The sequence below is a fragment of the Mobula hypostoma genome, chromosome 7 (genome assembly GCF_963921235.1).
Source record: "Mobula hypostoma chromosome 7, sMobHyp1.1, whole genome shotgun sequence".
Classification (NCBI taxonomy): Eukaryota; Metazoa; Chordata; class Chondrichthyes; order Myliobatiformes; family Myliobatidae; genus Mobula; species Mobula hypostoma.
The window spans coordinates 181,283,410-181,310,062 of NC_086103.1; the positions used below are offsets into that span (position 1 = coordinate 181,283,410).

General features: G+C 40.3%; 1 protein-coding gene across 2 annotated transcripts in view; it reads right to left on the minus strand.

Moving 5' to 3' along the window:
* Positions 1-26,653, minus strand: part of uvrag (UV radiation resistance associated gene) — a 444,845-nt gene that overhangs the window by 183,276 nt on the left and 234,916 nt on the right. For both annotated transcript variants that reach the window (XM_063054654.1, XM_063054653.1), the window contains exon 12: positions 22,841-23,006. In XM_063054654.1, coding sequence (XP_062910724.1) covers positions 22,841-23,006 — 166 coding nt within the window. The remainder of the gene's footprint in view (positions 1-22,840; positions 23,007-26,653) is intronic.

Genomic DNA, 26,653 nt, shown 5'->3' on the forward strand with positions numbered 1-26,653 from the left:
TCGGATAATGATGAGTTTGAGTACAGAGAGGAAATTAAGAACCTGGTGGCATGTTGCGAAGACAATAACCTATCCCTCAACGTCAGCAAGACGAAGGAATTGGTTGTTGACTTCAGAAGGAGTAGCGGACCGCACGACCCAATTTACATCGGTGGTGCGTAAGTGGAACAGGTCAAAAGCTTTAAGTTCCTCGGGGTCAATATCACAAATGACCTGACTTGGTCCAACCAAGCAAAGCCCACTGCCAAGAAGGCCCACCAGCACCTTTACTTCCCGAGAAAGCTAAAGAAATTTGGCCTGTCCCCTAAAACTCTCACTAATTTTTATAGATGCACCGTTGAAAGCATTCTTCTAGGGTACATCACAACCTGGTATGGAAGTTGTCCTGTCTAAGACAGGAAGAAGCTGCAGAAGATCGTGAACACAGCGCAGCACATCACACAAACCAATCTTCCGTCCTTGGACTCACTTTACACTGCACGCTGTCAGAGCAGTGCTGCCAGGATAATCAAGGACACGACCCACCCAGCCAACACACTTTTTGTCCCTCTTCCCTCCGGGAGAAGGCTCAGGAGCCAGATTTGGGAACAGCTTCTTTCCAACTGTGATAAGACTGCTGAACGGATCCTTACCCGGATCTGGGCCGTACCCTGCAAATATCCCGACCTGCATCTCGATTTTTTTTTGCACTACCTTACTTCCCATTTTTATATTTTCTATTTATGATTTATAATTTAAATTTTTAATATTTACTATCGATTTGTACTCCAGGGAGTGGGAAGCGCAGAATCAAATATCGTTATGATGATTGTACGTTTTAGTATCAATTGTTTGGCGATAATAAAGTATAAAGTATACTGTGGAAGACATTGGCAGCATGCCAGAGGTCTATGAATGTCAGTGTGAGCAGGAGTCGAATGCCATTGTTATTACAAAGGACAATGTGCCAGGCAAACTGAAAGGTCTTAAGATAGATAAGTCACCTGGACCAGATGGACTACATTCCAGAGTCCTGAGAGAGGTTGCTGAAGAGATAACTGATGCATAGGTCATTATCTTTCAAGAATCACTTGAGTCTGGCACGGTCCCTGAGGACTGGAAGATTGCAAATGTCACTCCAATCTTCAAGAATGGAGGAAAGCAAAAGAAAGGAAATTATAGGGTAGTTAGTTGGGGAAGTGTTGGAGTCTATTATTAAGGATGAAGTTATGAGGTACTTGGAGACTAATGATAAAATAAGTCAAAGTCAGCATGGTTTCTGTATAGGAAAATCTCATCTGACAAATCAGTTAAGAGTTCTTTGTGGAAGTAACAAGTAGAGTGGACAAATGAGATGCAGTGGATATTATTTACTTGGATTTTCAGAAGGCATTTGATAAGGTACCACATATGAGGCTGCTTAGCAAGATAAAAAATCCGATTGCATTACAGGAAAGATAATGGAATGGATAGAGAAATGGTTGACAAGCAGGAGGCAGTGAGTGGGAATAAAGGGGGCCTTTTCTGGTTGGCTGCCAGTGACTAGTGGTATTCCTCAGGAGTCAGTATTGGGATGACTACTTTTAACGCTGTTTGTCAATGATTTGGATAATGGAATCGATGACTTTGTGGCAAAGTTTGTGGATGATATGAAGATAAGTGGAGGGCTAGTTAGCGCTGAGGAAGCAATATGATTGCAGCAAGGCAAATTGTAAGAATGGGCAAAAAAGTGACAGATGGAATACAGTGTTGGGAAATGTATGATAATGTATTTTGATAAAAAGAACTATTATCTAAACGGGGAGAAAGTTCAAACATCAGAGGTGGAGAAGGAATTTGTAGTCCTCGTGCAAGACTCTCAGAAAGTTAATTTACAGGTCTGCAGTAAGGAAGGCAAATGCAATGTTGGCATTTATTTCAAGGGGAATAGAATATAAAAGCAAGGAGATAATATTGAGCCATTATAAAACACTAGTCAGGCTGCACTTGGAGTGTTGTCAACAGTTTTGGGCCCCATATCTCAGACAGGATGTGTTGTCATTGGAGAGAGTCCAAAGGAGGTTCACGAGGATGATTCTGGGAATGAAGGGTTTAACATATGAGGAGCATTTGGCAGCCTTGGGCCTATGCTCACTGGAATTTAGAAGAAACCTATCGAATGTTGAAAGGACTAGATAGGGTGGATGTGGAGAGGATGTTTCCTATGGTGGGCGTATCCAGAACTAGAGGGCACAGCCTTAAAATTGAGGGGCAACCCTTTAGAACAGAGGCAAAGAGGATTTTTTTTAGCCAGAGAGTGGTAAAACTGTGGAATGCTCTGCCACAAGCTGCAGTGGAAGCCAAGTCTGTGTGTATATTTAAGGTGAAAGATGATTGCTTTCTGATTGGTCAGGGCATCAAAGGATATGGCAAGAAGGCAGATGTATGAGGTTGAGTGGGATCTGGGATCAGCCATGATGGAATGGTGGAGCAGACTTGATCGGCCGAATGGCCAAATTCTGCTCATATGTCTTATGGTCTTATTAATAAAATTCACAAAGAGTAGAGCCCCAGAACAGATGCCTGTAGAACACCACTGGTCACAGACCTCCAGGCAAAATACACTCCATCCACAACCACCCACTTGCCTTCTAGGGTGGAGCCAACTCTGATCCACACAGCCAAATATCCCTGGATCCCATGCCCCCTGACTTTCTGAATGAGCCTACCACAGAGAACCTCATCAAATGCATTATTAAAATCCACGTTCACCACATCCACTGCTCTACCTTCAACAGTGTGTTTTGTTATATCCGCAAAGAATTCAATCAGGCTTGAGAGGCCTGACTTGCCCCTCATAAAGCTGTTCTGACTATCATTATCACTTCTCTTAGCATTTGTAAATCCTGTCACTTTACCCACCACTTAAGTAAAACTCACTGGACTATAATTGCCAGCGTTATCCTGACTCCCTTTCTTCAACAAAGGAATAACATTTGCCACCCTCAATCATCTAGTACTACTCTTATGGCCAGTGAGGATGAAGAAATCATCACCAAAGTTGCAGCAATATCTTCCCCTGCTTCCTGTGGTAACCTGGGACATATCTATCCTATTTTTCCAAAAGTGCCAGCTCTTTCTGTTTCTAGTTTTCTATGTACAAACTTGGACCAAGCTCAGATGACGCCCTGTAGTTTCAACTAAGGACGAATAACGATGATGCAACAATGAAGGAGAATTGAAATCCTTAAAAACAAAACTAAGCAAAATAGATTGGTTTCAAGTTACTGAAAGCTGCAAGGATCAAACCTTTCACTTACACAATGCATCAAACAGAACAATGGATTCCTTTCAACACCACTGTAAGTTTATAGGATTTATTTTGTTTAGGATTTTTTCCCTCCACTGTACTGCACAATGGGAGCTTTGTAGGACAATGGCTATACAGTTTGATTCTAACACAATAATACCAATCCCAGTTAAACTCATTTCCTACCATGATAACAAGAGTAGCAGTAACTAAAGCAAGCATAAAAAGGGCAATAAGAGGAGCAATAGCTGGTACTTTTAACTGAGCCAATACTTTTACACCCAAAGGCATATCATTAGATATCTAAAAATTTCCATTACAAATATCAGGTATTCCACTTACCTAGATATTAAATCACAAATATCTGCTGGTAATTTGGACAGGTGAGCATTTTCCTCTCCTAGATAATTGCTGTCATTAACTGGAAGCACTTTGATGCAAAGTTAAACCTAAACACACATAGTACGGTAGCAAAGTGGTTAGCACAACGCTTTTACAGTACAGACAACCTGTGCTGATTCCTGCCGCTGCCTATCAGGAGTTTGTACGTTCTCCCCGTGTCCGTGTGGGTTTTCCCTGGGTGCTCTGGTTTCCTCATGCAGTCCAAAGGCGTACTGGTTGGTGAGTTAGTTGATCATTGTAAATTGTCTCATGACTAGGCTAGGATTAAATTAGGGGATAACTGGGCGGCTCAGCTCAAAGGGCTGGAAGGGTCTGTTGCATGCTAAATCTCAATAAAAATAAAATAGAAAAACCTACAGCCCACAACCTATAAACTCACTTTCAAGAACTCTGCAAGTCATGTTCTCAGCATTATTTATTTGCCTATTTGCATAATTTGTCTTCTTTTGCATATTGATTGCCAAGCTTTGTGAAAATTTTTCATAAATTCTATTGTATTTCTTTATTTTCCTGTAAATACCTGCAAGAAAATGAATCTCAAGGTAGAATATAGGGACACACATGAAATGTTGGAGGAACTCAGAAGGTCAGGCAGCATCTGTGGAGAGGAATAAACAATCATTGTTTTGGCTGGGACCCTTCATCAGGTCTACAAAAAAAATCCCTAAAGTTCAGAGAGTTTTGCTATTCTCTGCTATTGAAACTGGTCATTGGCGATCAGTGAACAAAAAGAAAATTGATGTTCATTTTTCTGCTTTATATTACACATTTCTGCAGATTTCACTTCAGAAATTAAAAGGTCATGCAATCGCACTGAAGGTTGCAACACAGTGGCATAGAAACCCCACTGCTAACTAGCGTTTTGGCGGTGAATTGCAGAGCGATGCAGACATACCAACGCACAAGTATAAATGCTCACAATGGCATAGCCCACTTGCATAGGCTACGGTGCAAGCTAGTAAGCACAAGTATAAATCAGCCTTAAGCCTTCCTTCCTACATAGCCATCCATATGCCTAAGAGTCTCTTAAATGCCTCTGATGTACCTGCCAATGCCCATAAGAACAAGAGCACAATTAGACCATTCAGTCCAGCAGGTCTGCTCCACCATTCCTGGTTGATTATCCCACTCAACCCCACGCTCCTGCCTTCTCCCCGTAACCTTTGACAATCTGATTAATCAAGAACCTATCAATCTCCACCTTAAATATGCCCAGTGACTCGGCCTACACAGCTGTGTGTGGGATTAAATTCCACAGATTTATTAACCTCTGGATAAAGAAACTTCTCCTCATCTCTGTTCTAAATGGACATCCTTCAATTCTGAGGTGTGCCCTCTGGTCCTAGACTCCCCCATTATAGGAAGCACCCTCTCCATATTCACTTTAACCAGACCTTTCAGTATTCGATAGGTTTCAATGAGATTCCCCCCTCATTCTTCTAAATGCAAATCCATACAGGTCCAGAATTAGCAAACATTTCTCATGTGTAAACACTATCATTCCTGGGATCATTCTTGTGAACCTCCTCTGGACCCTCTCCAATATCAGCACAACTTTTTTTAGATAAGGGGCCTAAGACTGCTCACAGTACTCCAAGTGCGGTCTGTCTGACAAATGCCTTATAAAGCTTCAACATTACATTCTTGTTTTTGGATTCTAGTCCTCTTGAAATGAATGCTAACATTGCATCTACATTCTTCACCACTGACTCAACCTTTAGGGAATCCTGTACAAGGACTCCTAATTCCCTCTGCACCTCTGATATTTGAATTTTCTCCCCATCTAGAAAATAGTCCATGCCTTTTTATTTCTTCTGTCAAAGTGCATTACCATGCACTTCCTTACATTATATTTCATCTGCCACTTCTTTGCCCATTTGCCCAACCTAAGTCCTTCTGCAGACACTCTGCTTTGTCAACACTACCTGCTCCTCCACCTCTCTTCCTATTGTCCGCAAACTTGGCCACAGTTCCTTCATTCAAATTACTGACACACAATGTGAAAAGAAGCGGTCCCAACACTGACCCCTGCAGCACACCACAAATCACTAGCAACAAACCAGAGAAATCTCCCTTTATTCCCACTCTTTGCTTCCTGCCAGTCAGCCAATCTTCTATCCATGCCCACAAGAAAATCTGCAGATGCTGGAAATGCAAGGTAACACACACAAAATGCTGGAAGAAAGGAATAAATAGTCAACGTTTCATGCCCAGGAGCACTAGGGTGTCCTGATAAAGGATCTCGGCCCAAAGCTTCAACTGTTTATTCCTTTCCATAGATGCTGCCTGGCCTGCTGAGTTCCTCCACCATTTTGTGTGTTGCCTTCTATCCATGCTAGTATCTGTACTGTAACACCATGGGTTCTTATCTTGTTAAGCAGCCTCATGTGCGGCACCTTGTCTAAGACCTTCTGAAAATCCAAGTAAACAATATCTACCGACTCTCCCTTTGTCTATCCTGCCTGTTATTTCTTCAAAGAATTCCAACAGATTTATCAGGCAATATTTCCCCATTAGAAAACCATGCTGACTACGGCCCATTTTATCATTTGCCTCCAAGTACCCCAGGACCTCATCCTTAATATTGTACTCCAAAATCTTTACTGAAGACAAGCTAACTAGCCTATAATTTCCTTCCTTCTGCCTCCCTCCCTGCTTAAAGAGTGGAGTGACACTTGTAATTTTCCAGTCCTCAGGAACCATTCCAAAATCGAGTGAGTTTTGAAAGATGGGTGGTAGGGATATGGAGGGCTATGGTCCCGGTGTAGGTCAATGGGAGTAGGCAGTTTAAATGGTTTGGCACAGATGAGATGGGCCGAAGGGCATGTTTCTGTGATGCACTATTCTATGACTATAACTGCTAGTCTCTCCACAATGTCTTCAGCCAGCTTTCAGAACCCTGGGGTATAGACCATCTAGTCCTCATGTGTCTGCTATGTTTTCATCATGTATTGAATTGAGTTGAATTAACTTTATTTCTTACATCCTTCACATACATGAGTAAAAATCTTTACATTATGTCTCCGTCTAAATGCGCAATGTGCAATCATAATAATTTATAGTAATTTACAATAAATAGAACAGTCAATATAACTCAGAAATACACTCAGATCAGTGTGAGTTAATCAGTCTGATGGCCTGGTGGAAGAAGCTGTCCCGGAGCCTGTTGGTCCTGGCTTTTATGCTGCAGTACCATTTCCCGGATGGTAGCAGCTGGAATAGATTGTGGTTCAGGTGATTTGGGTCTCCAATGATCCTTTGGGCCCTTTTTTCACACCTGTCTTTGTAAATATCCTGAATCATGGGAAGTTCACAACTACAGATGCGCTGGGCTGTCCGCACCTTCTGCAGAGTCCTGCGATTAAGGGTGGTACAGTTCTCATACCAGGCAGTGATGCAGCCAGTCAGGATGCTCTCATTTGTTCCCCTGTAAAAAGTTCTTAGGATTTAGGGGCCCATACCAAACTTCCTCAACCGTCTGAGGTGAAAGAGGCATTGTTGTGCCTTTTTCACCACACAGCTGGTGTGTACAGTCCACGTGAACTCCTCAGTGATGTGGATGCCGAGGAACTTAAAGCTGTTTACCTTCTCAACTTTAGATCCATTGATGTCAATAGGGGTTAGCCCGTCTCCATTCCTCCTGTAATCCACAACCAGCTCCTTTGTTTTTGCAACACCGAGGAAGAGGTTGTTTTCTTGACCCCACTGTGTCAGAGAGATGACTTCTTCCCTGGAGACTACCTCATTATTGTTTGAGATCAGGCCAATCAAGTGTCATCGGCAAATTTAATTAGCAGAGTAGAGCTGTGGGTGGTGACACAGTCACGGGTATAAATGGAGTAAAGGAGGGGACTTAGTGCATAGCCCTGAGAAGCTCCTGTGTTGACAGCCAAAGGGGTGCAGGTGAGGGAGCCCACTCTTACCACCTACTGGAGATCTGACAGGAAATCCAGGATCCAGTTGCACAAGGCAGAGTCCAGGCCGAGGTAATACTAATTGGGGAAAAAATTCTGCTCAGTGGTATTCAGACTAGCATTATGACAACAGAGATGATGGAACGACTGGAAGGGAGTTAAGCAAAAAGGGCTGAGAATTAAAGCTAGTTACGACCAGCTGCATTTGTATGTAAGTAGAGCTACGGATTCAGATGCTCCTATCAAAGACAGCACAAAATTTGAAATAGATGCGGTGCATGTTGAAAGATAGAAGTCATGGTACAGGAACAGGAACAGAAGTTGTTACTCTAAATTCTCCAACTTTGAATGTACAAGAATGGCTGTGGTCATAACACCCACAATACACATAAAACTAAATATTACCACAAATAAGTTAATAAAGTAACGGGTAAACTCTAAGTAGCTTATTGTACTAGTGACGAGGCCTTGGTGGTGGCAGGGTATTCATTAGCTTCACAGCCTGAGGGAAGAAGCTGTTACCCAGCTTTAATCTTTAATCTTTTTACTCTTTAATCCAAGAGTAAAATGGCCAATAAGGTCTGCTTCCAACATAAAATAGAAAAGATTTATATTGAATCTACTGAGCTGGACAGATGAGTAACGGAAAGCTACAGTGGTGCTGTTCTTTCTTTCCACAGTCTTTGCAATACACACCACCACAAATAACAAAGTCATATGTGGCAGTCGTTCACCTTAAAGGCCATCAAACTTTCCTGGAAGATCATAGCTAAACCTGCACCTTAGTCCATTTTCCTATCTGATCTCTGTATCCTCTGGATTTCATATCTAGCAACACAAATTTATAACATAGCCATTCTCTGTCATCAATGGCCATGAAACACACTTCAAAAGTTTGTGAACGATTGGGGTGAACTGTGAATCAAATTCTTCATGAGCTGAGCGATGAAGTATTATTGTTGGCAGAGGTCAAAGAATTTAAGGTCGGTTTTGCACTAGCTCAGATGTATGTGGTTTTATAAAAGAGATTTATATTGTGCAAATATATATTTCGTCCCATTGGCTTGCAATTCAAGTCCAGTGCAAACCACAGGGATCATAGGGCATTGGGTGTAGGTTGGTCTTCTCCCTTCAAATCCTTTCTCAGCCCACATTTATCCAGGCCATTCATACTGGGAAGACTGGAGCTCTCATCTCAAGTGAAGGAAATATTCACTCAGCGGTAAGCTGGTGGAGAAGCTGGAAATAATGGCAAAGTAAATTTATTATCAAAGTTCATTAAGTGGCCACTTGGTATACAGTAATGTACAAAAATCTTAGCTATATATATATATATATATATATATATAGAGCTAGGGTGCCTAAGACCTTAGCACAGTACTGTATATTATGTCTTTCCAGTTACCAAATAACAAACACTTAATACCATTGAGCTAATACAAAGCTAAGTATTCTTATTTCTGTTTCCCAACCATCATTCTATTTTAACCAATGTACAGTACTGTGTAAAAGTCTTAGGTGTCTTAGCTACTATATATATGGGCCTAAGACTTTTGCCAAGTACTGTATGTTCGTGGTCTTCTGTTGTAGCCCATCCACTTCAGGGTTAGACAATGTTGTGAGTTCAGAGATGCTCTTCTACACACCACTGTTGTAACATGTGGTTATTTGAATTACTGTCACCTTCATGTCAGCTTGAACCAGTCTAACCATTCTCCTCTGAACTCCCTCATTAACAAGGTGTTTACATCCACAGAATTGCCACTCACTGGCGGTTTTTTTTTTCGGTTTTCGCACCATTCTTTGTAAATCGTGTGAAAATTCCAGGGAATCAGTAGTTTCTGAGATACTCAAACTACTCATTCTGACACCAACAACCATTTTACGGTTCACTTTTAAAGACTCTACAACTTATGTTCTCAACATTTATTACTTATTTATTATTATCTTTTCTTTTTGTATTTGCATAGTTTCTTGTCTTTTCAACATTGGTCTTTCAATACTTCTATTGTGTTTTTTTCTATTTACTGTGAAATTAATCTCAGCGTAGTATATGGTGACGTACATGTATTTTGAAAATAGATTTACTTTGAATATTGAACATTGAAGTCACTTAGATCACATTTCTCCTTTCTTTCTTTTCAAATCTTTTTAATGTTATATTATACAGGAAAAATAACGAGTGCATTGAAGTAACAACACTTACAATGTCTCAAAAAAGACATTATCTTAAGGATTGAAAAAAAATTTTGGGATAACAAAAAAAACCTATTAAGCAGAAAAGTGAGAAAAAAAAAAGAACCCATTAGGTGTACAACCCCGGAGCCATGCGTCATACAAAAAGCTTCTAAAAGTAAACATCAAACCCCCAGCAAGAAAAGAAAATATACTAAAAAAATTCACAATTAGATCATGGAAAAATTATATTAACTCAAATGATAATAACGAGCAAATGAGCCCCACCTTTTCTCAGAATCAAATAAAGGTTCAAAGGTTCAACTTCTAATTTTCTCCAAACTAAGACATAGCATCACTTGAGAGAACCATTGTGACAAAGTGGGAGCTGATGTATCCTTCCACTTCAACAAAATGGCCCTCCTAGCTATCAATGTAACAAATGCAATAACATGTTGGTCAGACACAGAAATACCATGAATATTTGAGGAATTATTCCAAAAAGCACAGTTAATTTATTAGGTTGTAAATTAATTTAAAGTGCTTTAGAAATTGTTGAAAAAACCGACTTCTACAACTGTTCCAATATAGAACAAGACCAAAACATGTGTCAGTGTAGCTATCTCAGTTTTACATCCATCACAATGACTATCAACATTAGAAAAGATTTTAGAAAGACTCTCCTTTGTCAAATGATAACGATGTATAATTTTAAATTGAATCAATGAATGGCTAGCACAAATTGAAGAAGAGTTAACCAATTTCAAAATCCGCATCCAATCCTCCGTCATAAATTAAGTTCCTTTCCCCAATCCTGTTTAATCTTAGATAAAGGACGCTTATCCCATTGTAATAATAAATTATAAATTCTTCCAATAGAACCCTTAATCAAAGGATCCATACTCATAATAGTATCTAACAGGTCAGCCTCCAATACGTAAGGAAAATTACTTAAATATTTTTGTAAAAAATGTCTAACTTGAAGGTATTGCAGAGAGTGTGAGTATGAAGCTCACATTTCTTTCCCATTCTGCACAACTGAACCTCTTGACTATGTCTGCATGCTTTTATGCATTATGTTGCTGACACATGATTAGCTGATTAGATATTTGCATTAACAAGCAGGTGTTCAGGTGTACCTAATAAAGTGGTCAGTAAGTGTATATGTTACCATATACTACATTGGGATTCATTTCCTTTCAGGCATTTACAGGAAAATAAAGAAATACAATAGAATTTATGAAAAACCATAGATAACAAAGACTGACAAACAATGGGCAAGAAAAGCCAAATTGTGCAAATAATATTAAATAATGCTGAGAACGAGTCCTTGAAAGTGAGTCTATAGATTGTGGAGTCAGTTTAGCAGTGAGGTGAGTGAAGTTATTTACACTGGTTCAGGATAGTAAAGGTGCTATTTGAAGTAACAATTTTCCACACAGAGGAGATGAGTTCATGTTCGAGTAATGCTTCAGAAATTTTTTGAAAAAATATTTCCATCGATAAGGCAGGAGCAGATTTAATGTGCAGAGGAAGGAGCCTTACCGACAGCAGTATTGGCATGTTTACTTGGAATACGAAACCCAACTTCTGGTTAGCTTGAAACCGCAAAGATTTCTGATCCAGTTATGTAATAGCTTTGCCAAGAAGACATTCTCGCGTAAATTGTTGGTTAGGTGGAGGCCATTCTAAAGAATATATTTTACTTGGAATCCTAATTTTAGCACTCTATTTCAGAAACAGCCTTGGAAGAAAAGTAACTGTTATTTGTTTGTTTTTTCAAATCAGCAAATTCACACAACTGAATGAAATTTCCAAGTTCAGGGTAAATTTATTATCAAAGTATACAACTTTGAGATACTTGCAGACAGCCACAAAGCAAAGAAACACAACAGAAGCCATTAGAAACCTCACACAATAAAGACCAACAAACATCCACTGTGCAAAAAAAAACAAATCGTGCAACAATTAAAAAAGTAAACAAAAATACACAGATCATAAACTGCAGAGTCCCCGAAAATGAGTCCGAACCACCAAGCCTGTTTAGCTGTCCAGCTTCACAGTGCTGAACAGACTGGTTTGTGTTCGCTCTGTGGAACAATCGCCACACATATTGGGAAATTATTTCACGTTCAAACTACCGCCAGTTTCCACTTCACTAGCATGGAGGAAATAACTGAAGAAAAAAAAACTTTTTGTAACAATACAAACCTTCTTAAGCCTTTCAGGACTCTGAGCATCTCCTGGTGAAATGCGAACTGAATGATCAGCTTACACAAATGTCTTTGTACACATTTTATTTATGGAATTCAACCAAAGCACTAATGTAATGTATGAACAACAGATAAAATTAGAAAGTCTACATTGATTCTTATAATGAGTATTATAATGACTTCTTCCAAAGGCAAAGTACAAATGCTGTCCATAGACGTTTTTAAGTTTAGTGTTTAAGACTGTAAGAGAGGAGCAGAAAAAGGCCATTTGGGTCATCGAGTCTGTACCACCATTCCATCATGACTGATTTATTATTGGTCTCAATCCCATTTCCTTCCTTCACCCCATAACATTGAATGCCATTACAAATCAAGAATTTATCAACTTTAGCTTTAAATATACCCAATGGCTTGGCCTCCATGGCCATCTGTGGCAATAAGTTCCAGGTTCACCACCTTCTGGCTAAAGAAGGTTCTATATTCTTCCACTACAGAAAACATCCTCTTCATGCCCACTCTATCAAGGTCTTTCAATATTCGATAGGTTTCAGTAACATTCCACACCCCCTCCCAGTTCTTCTAAATTCCAGTATCATTTCCAGGATCATTCTCGTGAACCTTCTCCATTGATTAAAGTTGACTAGTTCCTGGAAATAATTGTGCAAGTATATAAATGTGCTCAGTTTGGATGAGAGAGAGGTGAAGGCTTGTGCCCACTCCTTGTGATTCCTGCCATTTTAAATTCTAATTCAAGACCTAGCTGAGATTCCTTGCTAAATGTTTATTTACTCTGCAATATTGGCACAAAATGCAGCCCATATTCATGAGCCTTGACTATTTCTTTAAACTTATATAGAACATTATAGCACACTACAGGCAGTTTTTCGATCATCCATGTGCTTATCTAAGTGTTTCTTAAATGACCGTAATGTATCTGCCTCTACCAGCACTCCAGTAGGGCGTTCCACTCACCCACCACTCTTGTGGGGAAAAAAATTCTCCAAATAGCTTAAAATCTTGCCCCCTCGTATTAGGTTTTCCTGTATTTTTTGTTAATCATTGAATGTTTCACTTACTTAGAAAATTATGCAAATCTGCTTTGATTATATACTACAATTTGAACAAGCAAGATGAATTTTAGAGGGAACGTGAGGCACTATAGAAGACTGAAATAGGCTGCAGAAAGTTGTGAACTCAGCCAGCTCCATCATGGGTGCCAGCCTCCCCAGCATCCAGGACATCTTCAAAAGGCGATGTCTCAAAAGGGCCATATCCATCATTAAGGACCCCCATCACCCAGGACGTGCCCTCTTCTCATTGCTGCCATCAGAAAGGAGGTACAGAAGTCTGAAGGCACACCCTCAATGAATCAGGAATGGCTTCTTCGCTTCTGCCATCAGATTTCTGAATGGACGTTGAATCCATAAACACTACCTCACTACTGTTTTTTTCTCTTTTTGCACTATTTACTTAATTTATCATTTTAAATATATATATTTTTGCTATAATTTACAGTTTTCATTATGTATAACACTGCACTGCTGCTGCATAACAACAAATTTCATGACAAATGCCAGTGATATTTAACCTGATTCTGATTCTGAATTGGATCAAACACAGTCCTGCTGAAGGGTCTTGGCCTGAAACACCAACTGTACTTTTTCCCATAGATGCTGCCTGGCCTGAGTTTCTCCAGCTTTTTGTGTGTGTTGCTTGGTTAGATTTCTGAATGGTCCACGAATACTAACTCGTTTTCCCTTCTTTGTACTCTGTATTTTTTGTATCATATAGTAAATTTTATGTCTTGCAGCATACTGCTGCCACAAAGCAACAAATTTCATGACATGAGCATACAAGCTGATAAGAGGCAAGGTGTAGCAGTTACTTGAAAGCAAACCAGAACCGCTGAGAGACTGAGTATGGGAGTTGTCACTGTGTGATGCGCTTCCAAATACTGACTTTCAAGTTGAAAAAAAAGTACCTTTGATCCTTGATTATGAAACCGGTAAAAATGAATGATCTTATAGCGATAAAATATTAACAAAGCTAAGTAACAAATTAAGAATAATTAGTGTTCAAGTTAGCCTAATTAAGCAGAGATCACAAATACGCGGTTAATAAAAATATATCATTCCCTGGCTGCCTCCCTATCAACTAAACCAAACTAACTCCCACAAAGCTTGAATATGTAATTATACTCACTTGCTTCTACGACTCCCCAACCTACGTTACATTTTATTGTAACCCATAAAAAAACGTGCAGCACAAAATACAATACAGAGAGAAAACAGATACATGTCTTCTGCTTGGGGAAACCCAGTGCAGCCATTTCCAAACTGGGAAAACTTGCTGACATTAAAGTGGTGAAAGTGATGGAAAAAGAATGAGGTTAAGATTCTAAGTATTTAGATTGACCATTCAACCAGGCAGAAATACAAATGGAATTTAATCCAAAGAAATGCAAAATATTGTACATTGGTCAATAAAACATGCATCAGAAACAAGAGTTGATTTATGGTTTGATGTCATATTCAGTGTTGGCAGTCTAGGAATAAACTGATTCGGTCCACTTCTTCTTTGAAAGCCATATAAATCAATAACTTTGGTATGAAGTTCTATTCCATTCGTTGCGTAATGCAAGCGGACTTTGAAATGGGCAGGGAAGTAACAACAGACATGATGCTTTCAGTGTCTAGACATCGTGGCACAGTATTTGAAAGAACTGCTCAAATCCTGTGATATTTAGCCAGAAATGTAGTGGGTAAATCTAGAGGTCATTCCAAGAATGCAAAGAGTGGTGGTAAAAAAGACACTAGGGACATTCAGTGAGATTCTGGTCACTATGCCACTAAAAAGATGCAAATACTTTGGGTGTATTACCAAAGTACAGCAAGTATATCAATACTCTTGAAGTAGAGGAACTTAATTGGACTGCATAAATTATTAAATGTAGACATGGTAAATACAATATTTTTACAGAAGCAGGAAATTAGGATGTGTGTTTGAAACTGGAGTGGGTTTCAATACGATGGGAATAATCTAAAAAAAATCACCGTTGTTGTGTTTGCATAGAAAGCTGTAGTTTTTGCAGCTGACAGACACAGTCATGTTAGGAACATTGAGGTTGAAGGTTTATATATTTTATTTACTTTGTTTTTTTTCTTATTGGAAGATTATTTTACTAAATATTTAAAATATAAATAGTTAGCTGCTTCTGCAGCACATACAGGGTTTCTCAAGGGCAAATGGGTAAAGAAGTTCCTAAGAATGGGGAGGGGGGGGGGAGAAGAGATCTCATTGAAAACTATTGAATATTGAAAAGTCTACATACAGTGGATGTGGGGAGGATGTTTCCTGTAGTGTGGAGTCTAACACCAGACAGCACAGTCTCAGAATAGAGGGACAGCCCAATAGAACAGTGATAAGGAGGAATTTGTGGAATTCATTGCCACAGATAGTTGTGGAGGGTGAGGCATTAGAGTACTAAGTCACTGCATCAATCTATACTTTAAATATGCATTGAAATATGCATACTTAAAGCATAGGTTGAATCATTCTTGATTAGTCAGGGTGTCAAAGGTTATAGGGAAAAGGTAGGAGAATGTGGTTGAGAGGGATAGTGAGTCTGCCATGATGAAATGGCAGAGCAGACTCGATGGGCTGAATGGCCTGATTCTGCTCCTATGTCTTATAGGCCTGCTACAAAGGTATGGTTATATTCATAAGAAACAAATGAAAAAACTAAACATGAAAAAAGATCATGTCAATCTATTTTAACAGACGTATTTGTGTCATATTTTAACCAGGTCAGGAGGAGAATTCTGATTTTCTTTTTAGTGGCAGTGGAATCACTTGTGCCAATCTGATAGGGAGTCGAATAAAGGTTTAATTCAAAAGAAAGGACGTACTATATCTCAGCATCTCATCTCAGCACTGGAATGTCAACTGGGTTACTTACCAGAACTTGGTAGGCAACTCTACAGTAAGTTCAAGATATGAGTGAATCCATTCTATTTTAACTAAAGCAACATAGAGACAGAGTTGATAAATAAACCTACAGTCATAGAGTTATACAGCACATGAATCTCCTTTGAACCCTCTCCAATGTCAGCACATCCTTTCTTAGATAAGGGGTCTGGCTTGCTACAGTGACCACCCATTGATTTAGCTGATAGATTTAGGATGCTAAAAAAGATTCAGCTATCTTCACATAGCATGAATTAAGTTGAAAGTAAGCTGTCTGAGTTTTAACAAAAGGATCGTTTGATAAAAGACATGCGTTTTCCGGGAGAGATTCCTGTACTTTTTTAACAAAAATTGTGTAGCTTTAGAGACCAATTTGCATGAATTCATGCTCTCTCAAGGACAGCATACCCAATGATACAGCATGAAGGTTAGACAATACGAAATTGCACCAGAAGTTTTAGTCCTTTACAATTTATTCCAGCTGTCAACATATTCCCAGGTGCACTTTGATTTACACACAATTCACTGATTTTTAATATTGTTCAGCTCAACCATAACTTATTTGAGAGAGCTGCCATTAGATAACTTTTTCACAAATTCGTTTCAGTCAAAATGGTTTTGTTCTATGCTATAAATAAATTCAATACATTGTCTGTTTGATTATTAGTCTGAGTTTTCCTTTTTTAGTACAGCTGCTCATAATTTGCATGCACCTTTCCCCACATTATCTTTATTTGTTACGTATACATCGAAACATACATTAAAATGCATCATTTGCCTCAAAGCAAATCAGTGAGGATTCGGCTGGGGCAGCCCACAACTCACTCATCCAAACCATACGTCTTTGGAATGTGAAAGGAAACCCATGGGGAGAATGCACAAACTTCTTTTAGACAGAGGTGAGAAGTGAACGTGGATCGTTGATCACTGGCAGCTGCTATACTAGGCGGGAGGAGAAGATGGCAGCGCGACGCAGCTCTCTGGTGAAATGATATTGTATCTGTTAAATAGGGGCCGTGGACAATTCTGATTTGATGGAGACAGATATGAAAGCACAGAGGAACATCTGGAGAAATTTCTGAAACGCCGGTTCGCTGTCGCTGTTACTGGGCGATCACGAATCTTCCGGAGGGAAGGCCCCAAAATCCCCAGCTTTGCCTGCTGCTGGCAACTGAGGCTGAGGTCAAATTGTTCGGATACAGATGGTGCTCGGTACTTGGTGTCGGAGGGCTGATCGGAGGCTCAAAGTTTTCAGACGACTCAGAGTCGGACTGTGGTCGGGCATGGCAGGGAGAGTTTTCTTCCTTCTCCCGTCTGCGTGAGATGTGGGACATTCGAGAGACTTTGAAACTTTTTTACCGTGCCATGGCCTGTTCTTCATCAAGTTATAGTGCGCATGCACCGGTCGTGCATGCAGCCTGGTACAGCCGTTCCAATCTATTCTTACTTTCTTCTTCTTACTTTTTAATTTACATTATTTTTTTGTATTTTTTTTCTCACAGTAACACGTCGAAGCTGCACTCTCTCTAACATGCTGGTAGAGGGAGTTTTATTTGGGTTTTCTTTAGCGCTGGAAATGGTTACATCCTGACACGCGGGACAGAAGCAAGGTCGCATTGTGTACTCCACGGACCAGCAAATACCGGCCGGCTTAGCGAACAGAGCAGCGGACACCCCTGCTGAAATCCGGAGGAAAACACACAGAGGATGCAGAGGGGGATCACAAAGCCAAGGAAAGAGGTCCAGGTCGAGACAACAGAGACTTTTGGAGAAGAGGAGTTCGGTGGGTAATACTGTTCCGGCTGACCGGAAGTGCACTGACAGCGGTAAGCGTAAAGGAGTTGGGTGCTTACTGGTCTGGTTAATAGCGGGTGGTGCAATCCGGGGCATATTACGATCGAGGAACATGTTTGCAGACTGGATATTGAACTTTTTACTGTTGGACTTCGGCCACATTCCACTGTGATACAACACTGGGCGGCACGGGAGGTCGTTCCTGCCTGTGGCCATCCAACGTGCAGCTCCTCCCGTGGAGGGTCAGACACCCTGAGCCAATAGACTGATCCTGGACTTATTTTCCATCTGGCATAGTTTGCATTTTGTTGTTTGATTGTTGGGGGTTTTTGTATTGCTATATTTATGCTCTATTCATGCTCTATTCTTGGTTGGTGCGGCTGTAAGGAAACTAAATTTCCCTCGGGATTAATAAAGTATATCTATCTATCTATCTAAGTTATGGTATTGTTGCACTGTTGTAACTATATGTTATAATTATGTGGTTTTTGTTAGTTTTTCAGTCTTGGTCTGTCCTGTGTTTTTGTGATATCACACCGGAGGAATATTGCATCATTTCTTAATGCATGCATTACTAAATGACAATAAAGGAGGACTGCCTGTCCTCATAATCTAATAAAGTGATATGCTAACCACTACACTACAGTACAACCCTGGTTCCTAACAACTTGCTTCTTATTGTTCATGTTTCTGTGGAGCCCAACATTTAACACCAGGTGGTTACTACCTAAGCTGTCAGCCAGTTCAACACCTCCACCCACTAACCCATCCCCACCAGGACCTCTCTACCACAACTACATTATCATTTCCTTTCAGAGTCACTAGATGTACAGACGCTCCTGTGCCTAGCAACACTTTATTGACATGCAATCAATCTACATATATAAGCTAATCTTAAGTATGTATATATAAATAATCTTGCTCTTTTCTTGCTGCTGCCATCAGGTAGAAGGTACAAGAGCCACAGGACTCATACCACCAGGTTCAAGAACAGTTACTACCCCTCAACCATCAGCCTCTTGAACAAAGGGGGATAACTACACTCAATTGCCCATCCATTGTGGTGTTCTTGCAACCAATGATCTCACCTTAAGGACTCTTTATCTCATGTTCTCATTATTTATTGCCATTTATTTATATTCGCATTTGCACAGTTTGGGGTCTTCTGCATTCTGGTTGATCTTACATTGATCCCGTTATAGTTACTATTCTATAGGTTTGTGGAGTATGCCCACAGGGAAATGAATCACAGGGTTGTATATGGTGACATATATGTACTTCGATAATAAATTTAATTTGAACTTCGTATTTATTGTTAGCTTCTAGTGATTTTTTTTTGTGCTGCATTGGATCTGAAGTACCTGGAGCAACACAGTAGCATAGTGGTTAGCATGATGCTTTACAGAACAGTTGAACCGGGTTCAATTCTCGCTGCTGCCGTAAGGAGTTTGTACGTTATCCCCATTACCATATGAGTTTCCTCTGGCTGCTCCAGTTTCATGTCAAGCATCCAGGGGTTCCATCATCAGCAAGTCCAGAGTTTGAGGCCTGGTGGTCACGTGGTCGATGCCAAGGATCGAGGTCCAAGGGTGGAATTGGAATTCCGGAAGTTGAGGCTCGTTGGCCAGAGCCCCGCCTCTGAGAATCTCTGCTAGGGCAGTTGAAGGATCGATAACTATGTGTCCATGTCTTGGGATTAGAGGATTATGAATCTTCGCGAACAGGAGGGAGGAACAGGGCTTGTTTCGCTGTTGTTGTTTTGTCACTTGTTGTGCTCTGTGTTGTTCTGCTGAGCATTGTGGGCATGCTATGTTGGCGCAGTAATGTGTTGTTGACCATTCATCAATGGTATTAGGTTAGGAAACAATCAAAACTCGCACTTTATTCAAGCAACAATGTGACTATGTTGACCCCGAGCCAACAACTTAGGACATGAATCCTACTGAACCCTTTGTACCAATACTCACTCAGACCACTGAAATAAGGGATCTCCCACTGGCCAGATGATTGTTCCTTTCTTCTCAGTAACTGGCATGAGGGTTCTTTCCTTGCAACAGTAGGCTTCCAGAGTTGTCATGCCTTTGCATTTAAGCTCCTTAAATGCACTTTGTTCCTATTGGCTCAAAGTTATCTGACTGACCTATGACATCTTTCCACTGGATGTAGTGCCTTAGGTGACTCTGGTTCAAACTAGGTCATTTAGACACTGGGCCAAGATAACGAGATTACTCTACAAACTTGTCATTGTACACAGTACACAGCTTATCTGAAGATGCTATCAGTTTAGCAGGTTACAGAAACTCCTTCCATCACCATTGTTCTGATTAGATTATCCCAGAGCAAGAATCAGTTCTCAAGCAGTTCACAAGATGGAGGTTACAGAGCAGCTTCACAAAATGACAGCCTTCATTCCTTCAAACACATGGCAAGAACAAAGACAATTGGTTTCTCTACTTCCACTGTCCTTGACCTATTTGAATTCAATGTTTTCTTCCATATTTTAATTCCTCCATAGCCAACAGTGTAGCAATACCTGTAGGCTGTCCCCAGAACACCTTTGGATGTGTTGATTGTAAACATATTTCACTGCACGTTTCTACATACGCATGATAAATAGACTAATAGGTTTGAATCTTGGTTGGCTATCCTTTCATATCTATGCCTCTTGGTTTTATTTACCTATATCACGTTAACTCTAAGCCTCCTTTACTGCAGGGAAAACAGACTCAAGCCCTCCAATCCAGGCAACGTCCTTGTGCAGCTATTCTATAACCTTTTAGTTTAAGCACAGCTCTCATGTAATGTGGCAATCAGAACTGCACATAATAAGCAGTGTGGCCTAACCAATCGATTGTAGAATTGCCATCAGTCAAGTAATCCAGATGTAGATAGCATTTGGCCAAGAGTACCTTTATCACGAAGTATTAAGTGTCCCAATAAAGACTTTGCAAAGTTATCAGTAACATGTCAAGGAATTTTCATTGAAGAAACAGTCACCTGATACACATACTGTGTTATCAGATTCAGTTCTCATGCCAACTTAAGTTATATTTAACAAAAATATTTGATACCCACGATCACACCAACAATATCATCACCAATATAAATCAGCATTTGAAAAAGGATCTAGTGCTTTCCCAGCGCATACGATGCATAAACTCTTCTTGGGCTTCCAGCTGGGTACAGGTGTTAATTTTAACCAATGTTTCGTTGACAAACTGTGCCATCTTCATCAGGGATGATCTAGGGACAATAGTAAAACCCAGCCATCCTGATTTTACCAGGGGACAAAGGAAATGCACTGGACCTGATGTCCTTGGTGAAATACCACAGGAAAGTCCAACAGATTCTGGACAATCCCACCTACATAGTTCTACAGCAGGTTCCCATGGATTCGACTGTGAGGATGACCTCCACTTTACTGAAGAAATCTGGACTGCCAACAGACATAATGCAAGACACTTCCAGCTCAGGTGCCAGTACCACCAAGACTTCACTATTTTTCATTTTCCTGATGAAAGTGATGGTATCAAAGCACATTTTTTTTATTGGTGGGGGGAAGGGGGTATCGTTGCTCGGGGCCGCTTACACGCAGGAGGGGAGAGCTGGGGGGGACTTGGGGTTCTCACGTCTACCTGTTGTTCATTCTTTGGGGCACTTCTCTTTTCTAGTGGATGCTTGCGAAGAAAAAGCATTTCATGATGTATATTGTATACATATCTCTGACATTAAAGTTGACCTTTGAACCTTTGAAGATAGTGGAACTTGTCACTGAAACATCAGTTAAGATTGACACCCATACCCAGCTAGAAGTCTGAGAAGAGCTTATGCGTCGAATTAGCATTTGTTTAAATCTGCTTTACAATCCAAAATTGAATTACTGATCTTTAGCTAATGCATAGAGGCCTCAATTCAATGTGTATTGGGTAGATTCAGAGAACAAACAAGCACAGAAACAGGCCCTTTGGCCCATCTAGTCCATGCCAAAATATTAATCTGCCTAGTCCCATCAAAATACATCTGGACCATAGACCTCTGCACCCCTCCCACCCATGTACCTACCCAAGTTTCTCTTAGATGTTAAAAAAGAACACGAATCCACCACTGGCAGCTCGTTCCAGACTTTCACCATCCTCAGTGAAGACTTTAACACTCATGTTCCCCTTAAAGTTCACTTTTAACCCTTAACCCACGACCCATAGTTGTAGTCTCACCCAGCCTCAGTGGAACTAGCCTGCTTGTACTTGCCCTATCTATACCTCTCATAATTTTATATACCTCCATCAAATCTACCCTCATTCTCCAATGTTTTACAGCAGGGGTTCCCAACCTGGGGTCCACAGACCCTTCGGTAAATGACAGGGGTCCATGGCATAAAAAAAGTTGGAAAGCCCTGTTCTAGGGAATAAAGTCTGAACCTATTCAATCTTGCCCTCTAACACAGGTCCTCAAGGCCTGGCAACAGCCTTGTAAATGTTCTCTCTACTCTTTCAATCTTATTGATATCTTTCCCCTAGGTATATGACCAGAACTCCACACAATACTTCAAATTGGGCCTCACCACCATCTTACACTACTTCAACATAATATCCCATCTCCTGTACTCAACACATTGATTTATGAAAGCCAATGTGCTAAGTGCTTTCTTTACGACCCTATCTACTTGTGGCATCAATTTCGAGGAAATATGAATTGATATTTCCAGATCACTCTGATCTACCACACTCTTCAGTGCCCTACCATGCACCCTGTAAGTCCTACCTTGGCTTAGCCTCCCAAAGTGTAACACCTCACGCTTGTCTGTAGTAAATTGCATCTGCCCTTTTCAGCCCATTTTTCCAGTTGGTTCAGATCCCGCTGCAAGCTCTGATAGTCTCCCTCGCTGTCCACTACACCCCCATCTTGGTGTCATCAGCAAATTTGCTGATCCGGTTTACTAAAGATACAAGTTTATGAAGTTCACCAAGTTTCTTCCAGATGTACTGTAGTTGGACAGGATTAAAAATGCACATTCAGCGACATCAGCAGCAGTCTTATCTTTACTGCACAAAGACAACATAAAACTATTTGCATGTTCCTACTCAACTCCCAATGGCAGTTGCACTTACTCTCTCTCCTTCTCAGAAAGCTTGTCGGTGATGTTGTCTTTGACGGACGACCTGGAACCCCTCTGGATGATGGGATACCTGAGCGGCACTTGCAGGAAATAGGAAATCATAAGCACCAGATGTGCCGTGTAACCCAGGGCGACTGCGATGCTCCCTTCATCTTTAGCTTTAAAAAGGGAAAGAAAGCAAAGGTCAAACTACTGCTGGTTAACTGTGCTCAAATAATCACCAGACCACAGATTTACCCAATTTAAAGAATGAAGGATATTGGTTCTTTCAGAATGAAGCAATTTTGGCAACCATAATTCAACATAGGAGAGGCCTGCTGGCCCGTGATGCTGTGCTGACCTTATAGTTTTCCTGTGTCTATGCATCCATTTTTCTATCATCCATGTGCTGTTCTCAGTGTTTCATAAATGGTCTTCAAAATACTTCCGTTTCTTCGTGGTCCACTGTTCCCTCCTAACAGATCCTTTCTTCTTGAGCCCTTTACCTCTTCCACCTTTCGCCTCCCAGCTCCTCATTTCCTCTCCCCCCCCCCCCTCACCTACCACCTGCCAGCTTGTACTCATTCTGGCTTCTTTCCTTTCCTGTCCGGATGAAGGGCCTCCACCCAAAGGGTCAACTGTTTATTCCTCTTCACAGATGCTGCCTGACCTGCTGAGTTTCTCCAGCATTTTATGTGTGTTGCTTTGGATTTCCAGCATCTGGAGAATCTTGTGTTCAAAATGCACCATTTGCAATTAGTGGGATTGATCAAAAAGTACAGCTCAGGATAAGTTGTAAATAGTGGAAGTTTACTCCACCTCCTTTCCACACAAGCTTGCCATATGACAACTCCTCCACCGAAACACATAAATCCTATAAAAGCCTTTCCATTTAATACATGAAATACTGACCACAGCTGAATCATTAAGACTTGGATGATCAACCAACATCTTCCATGAACATAAAACCATAAGACATAAGACCAGTACAAGTCTATTGAGCTGAGGAGGAATTTCTTTAACTAAACGGTGGTGAATCAGTGAAATTAATTGCCACAGATGGCTGTGGAGGCCAAGTCATTGGGTATATTTAAAACGGAGATTGATAGATTCTTGATTAGTCAGAGGGCCAAAGGTTACAGGGAGAAGGCAGGAGAATCAGGTTGAGAGGTATAATAAATTGGCTGTGAAGGAATGGAGAAGCAGACTAGAAGAGCCAAATGGCCTAGTTCAGCTCATATGTCTTATGGCCTTGAATATCATGGAACTACAAATTTATATGAAAGAATGAGGACAGTAAGATGCTGTTTTATAGAAACATTGTACAGAACAGAGCCCTTAAGTCCAACCCATTCAAGCAGACCAAGTTGCTTACCTGAGCTAACCGTAAAACGTAACTGTTATGTTTTGAAACTTCAAAACATTAAATTAATTCAAAGGAAGACAAAGGAGTCCGGGAATGCTGGTCTAATGCAGGTCTAACTTCGAATTTATTTTCAGCGAGGCACTTACATATCACGTGTTAGCGTGATGACATATGCAATTAACATATTTTATATACAACCAGCAATTAATTATTTAAATGAACAAGAATACTTAATCTATATATATAGATTATATATAGATCTATAATATATAATATTATTAATAGTAATTATTATTATATAATGATGAAAAAAGGACTAGGAGAACCGATTTCCTGCTACATGCAGAAATCAAGTGGCTCAGCAGAGGAAGAGTTCTCAACAGGGTGTTTGGGCTAAAAGGGAACTTGCAGAAGTACATTCATGAAAACAGCAGGTCAGATTTTGCTAAGTGTTTTGAAGATAAAGAATGGCTACAGAAACTAGCCTACTTAGCAGACATTTTTCATCATATGAACCAGTTGAACATGTCTCTGCAAGGCCCTAGAGAAAATATTTTGACATCAAGAGACAAGATTCTTGGATTTAAAAGGAAATTGCACCTTTGGAAAAATTATGTGCAGAAGTAAAACTTGAAATGTTTTCACTGCTACTTGAGCTTGAGAGTGAGGAAGGCTTTTTCCACTGAGGCAAGGGGAGAAAAAAACCAGAGGACATGGGTTAAGGGTGAGGGGGGAAAAGTTTAAAGGGAACATTAGGGGGGGCTTCTTCACACAGAGGGTGGTGGGAGTGTGGAATGAGCTGCCAGATGAGGTGGTAAATACGGGTTCTTTTTTAGCATTTAAGAATGAATTGGACAGATACATGGATGGGAGGTGTGTATGGAGGGACATGGTCCATGGGCAGGTCAGTGGGACTAGGCAGAAAATGGTTCAGCACAGCCAAGAAGGGCCAAAAGGCCTGATTCTCTGCTGTAGTTTTTCTATGGTCTCTATATCAGAAAGTCGCGAGTCTTATTGAAAAACACCTGGAAGAACAAAATTGAACAGTACTTTTCCTCCCTTCCAACCCAAGTGTATGACTGGGAGAAAGACCCTTTCTCTGAATTTTCTGCTCAGCCAGAGAACTTGACTTTGAGGAAAGGAAGAAGTTTGTGAGCTGTACTCTGATCATTCACTCATGATAAGATTTACTAACTTGCCCTTGGACAAGTTCTGGATTTCTGTGGAAGAAGAGTATCCTGCCATTCATAGGAAAGCACTGAACATTTTGCTGCAGTTTTCAACTTCTTACATGTGTGAGCAAGGTTTTTCTTGTTTAACAAGCATGAAGAGCAAAAAATAGAAATAGTTTCATTTCAGTTGAAGGTGAAATCCGTGTGTGCCTATCTCAAGATCGACCCAGAACTGAGAAAATTATGTATGCGTATGAGCTTTAAATATTTATGAAAGAGAAAGAAAGAGTAATTTCAAAAAAAGTAAGCTAAGCTTAACTATTTGCTTTCTTTCCCCAAGAAAGGTTGGCTAAGAGTTCATTCTCTACTCAAAAGAACATTGGCAACTATTTTTTGATTATTATATACAGTGGCATGCAAATGTTTGGGCATCCCGATCAAAATTTCTGGTACTGTGAATATAGTTAAGTAAGTAGCAGATAAACTGATCAACAAAAGTCATAAAGTTAAAGATGAAACATTCTTTTCAACATTTTAAGCAAGATTAGTGTATTATTTTTGTTTTGTACAATTTTAGAGTGAAATAAAGGAAAGGAGCACCATGCAAAAATTGGGGCGCCCCAAGTGATTTGAGCTCTCAGATAACTTTTACCAAGGTCTCAGACCTTAATTAGCTTGTTAGGGCTATGGCTTGTTCACAGTCATCGTTAGAAAAGGCCAGGTGATGCAAATTTCAAAGCTTTGTAAATACTCTGACTCCTCAAACCTTGTCCCAACAATCAGCAGCTACGGACTCCTCTAAGCAGCTGCCTAGCACTCTGAAAATTAAAATAAATGATGCCCACAAAGCAGGAGAAGGCTATAAGAAGGTAGCAAAGCGTTTTCAGGTAGCCGTCTCCTCAGTTCGTAATGTAATTAAGAAATGGCAGTTAACAGGAACGGTGGAGGTCAAGTTGAGGTCTGGAAGACCAAGAAAACTTCCCGAGGGAACTGCTTGCAGGATTGCTAGAAAGGCAAATCAAAACCTCCGTTTGATTGCAAAAGACCTTCAGGACTCTGGAGTGGTGGTGCATTGTACTATTGTGCAGAGACACCCGCACAAATATGACCTTCATGGAAGAAGCATCAGAAGAAAACCTTTCCTGCATCCTCACCGCAAAATTCAGCGTCAGAAGTTTGCAAAGGAACATCTAAACAAGCCTGATGCATTTTGGAACCAAGTCCTATGGACTGATGAAATTAAAATAGTTTTTGGCTGCAATAAACAAAGGTATATTTGGAGAAAAAA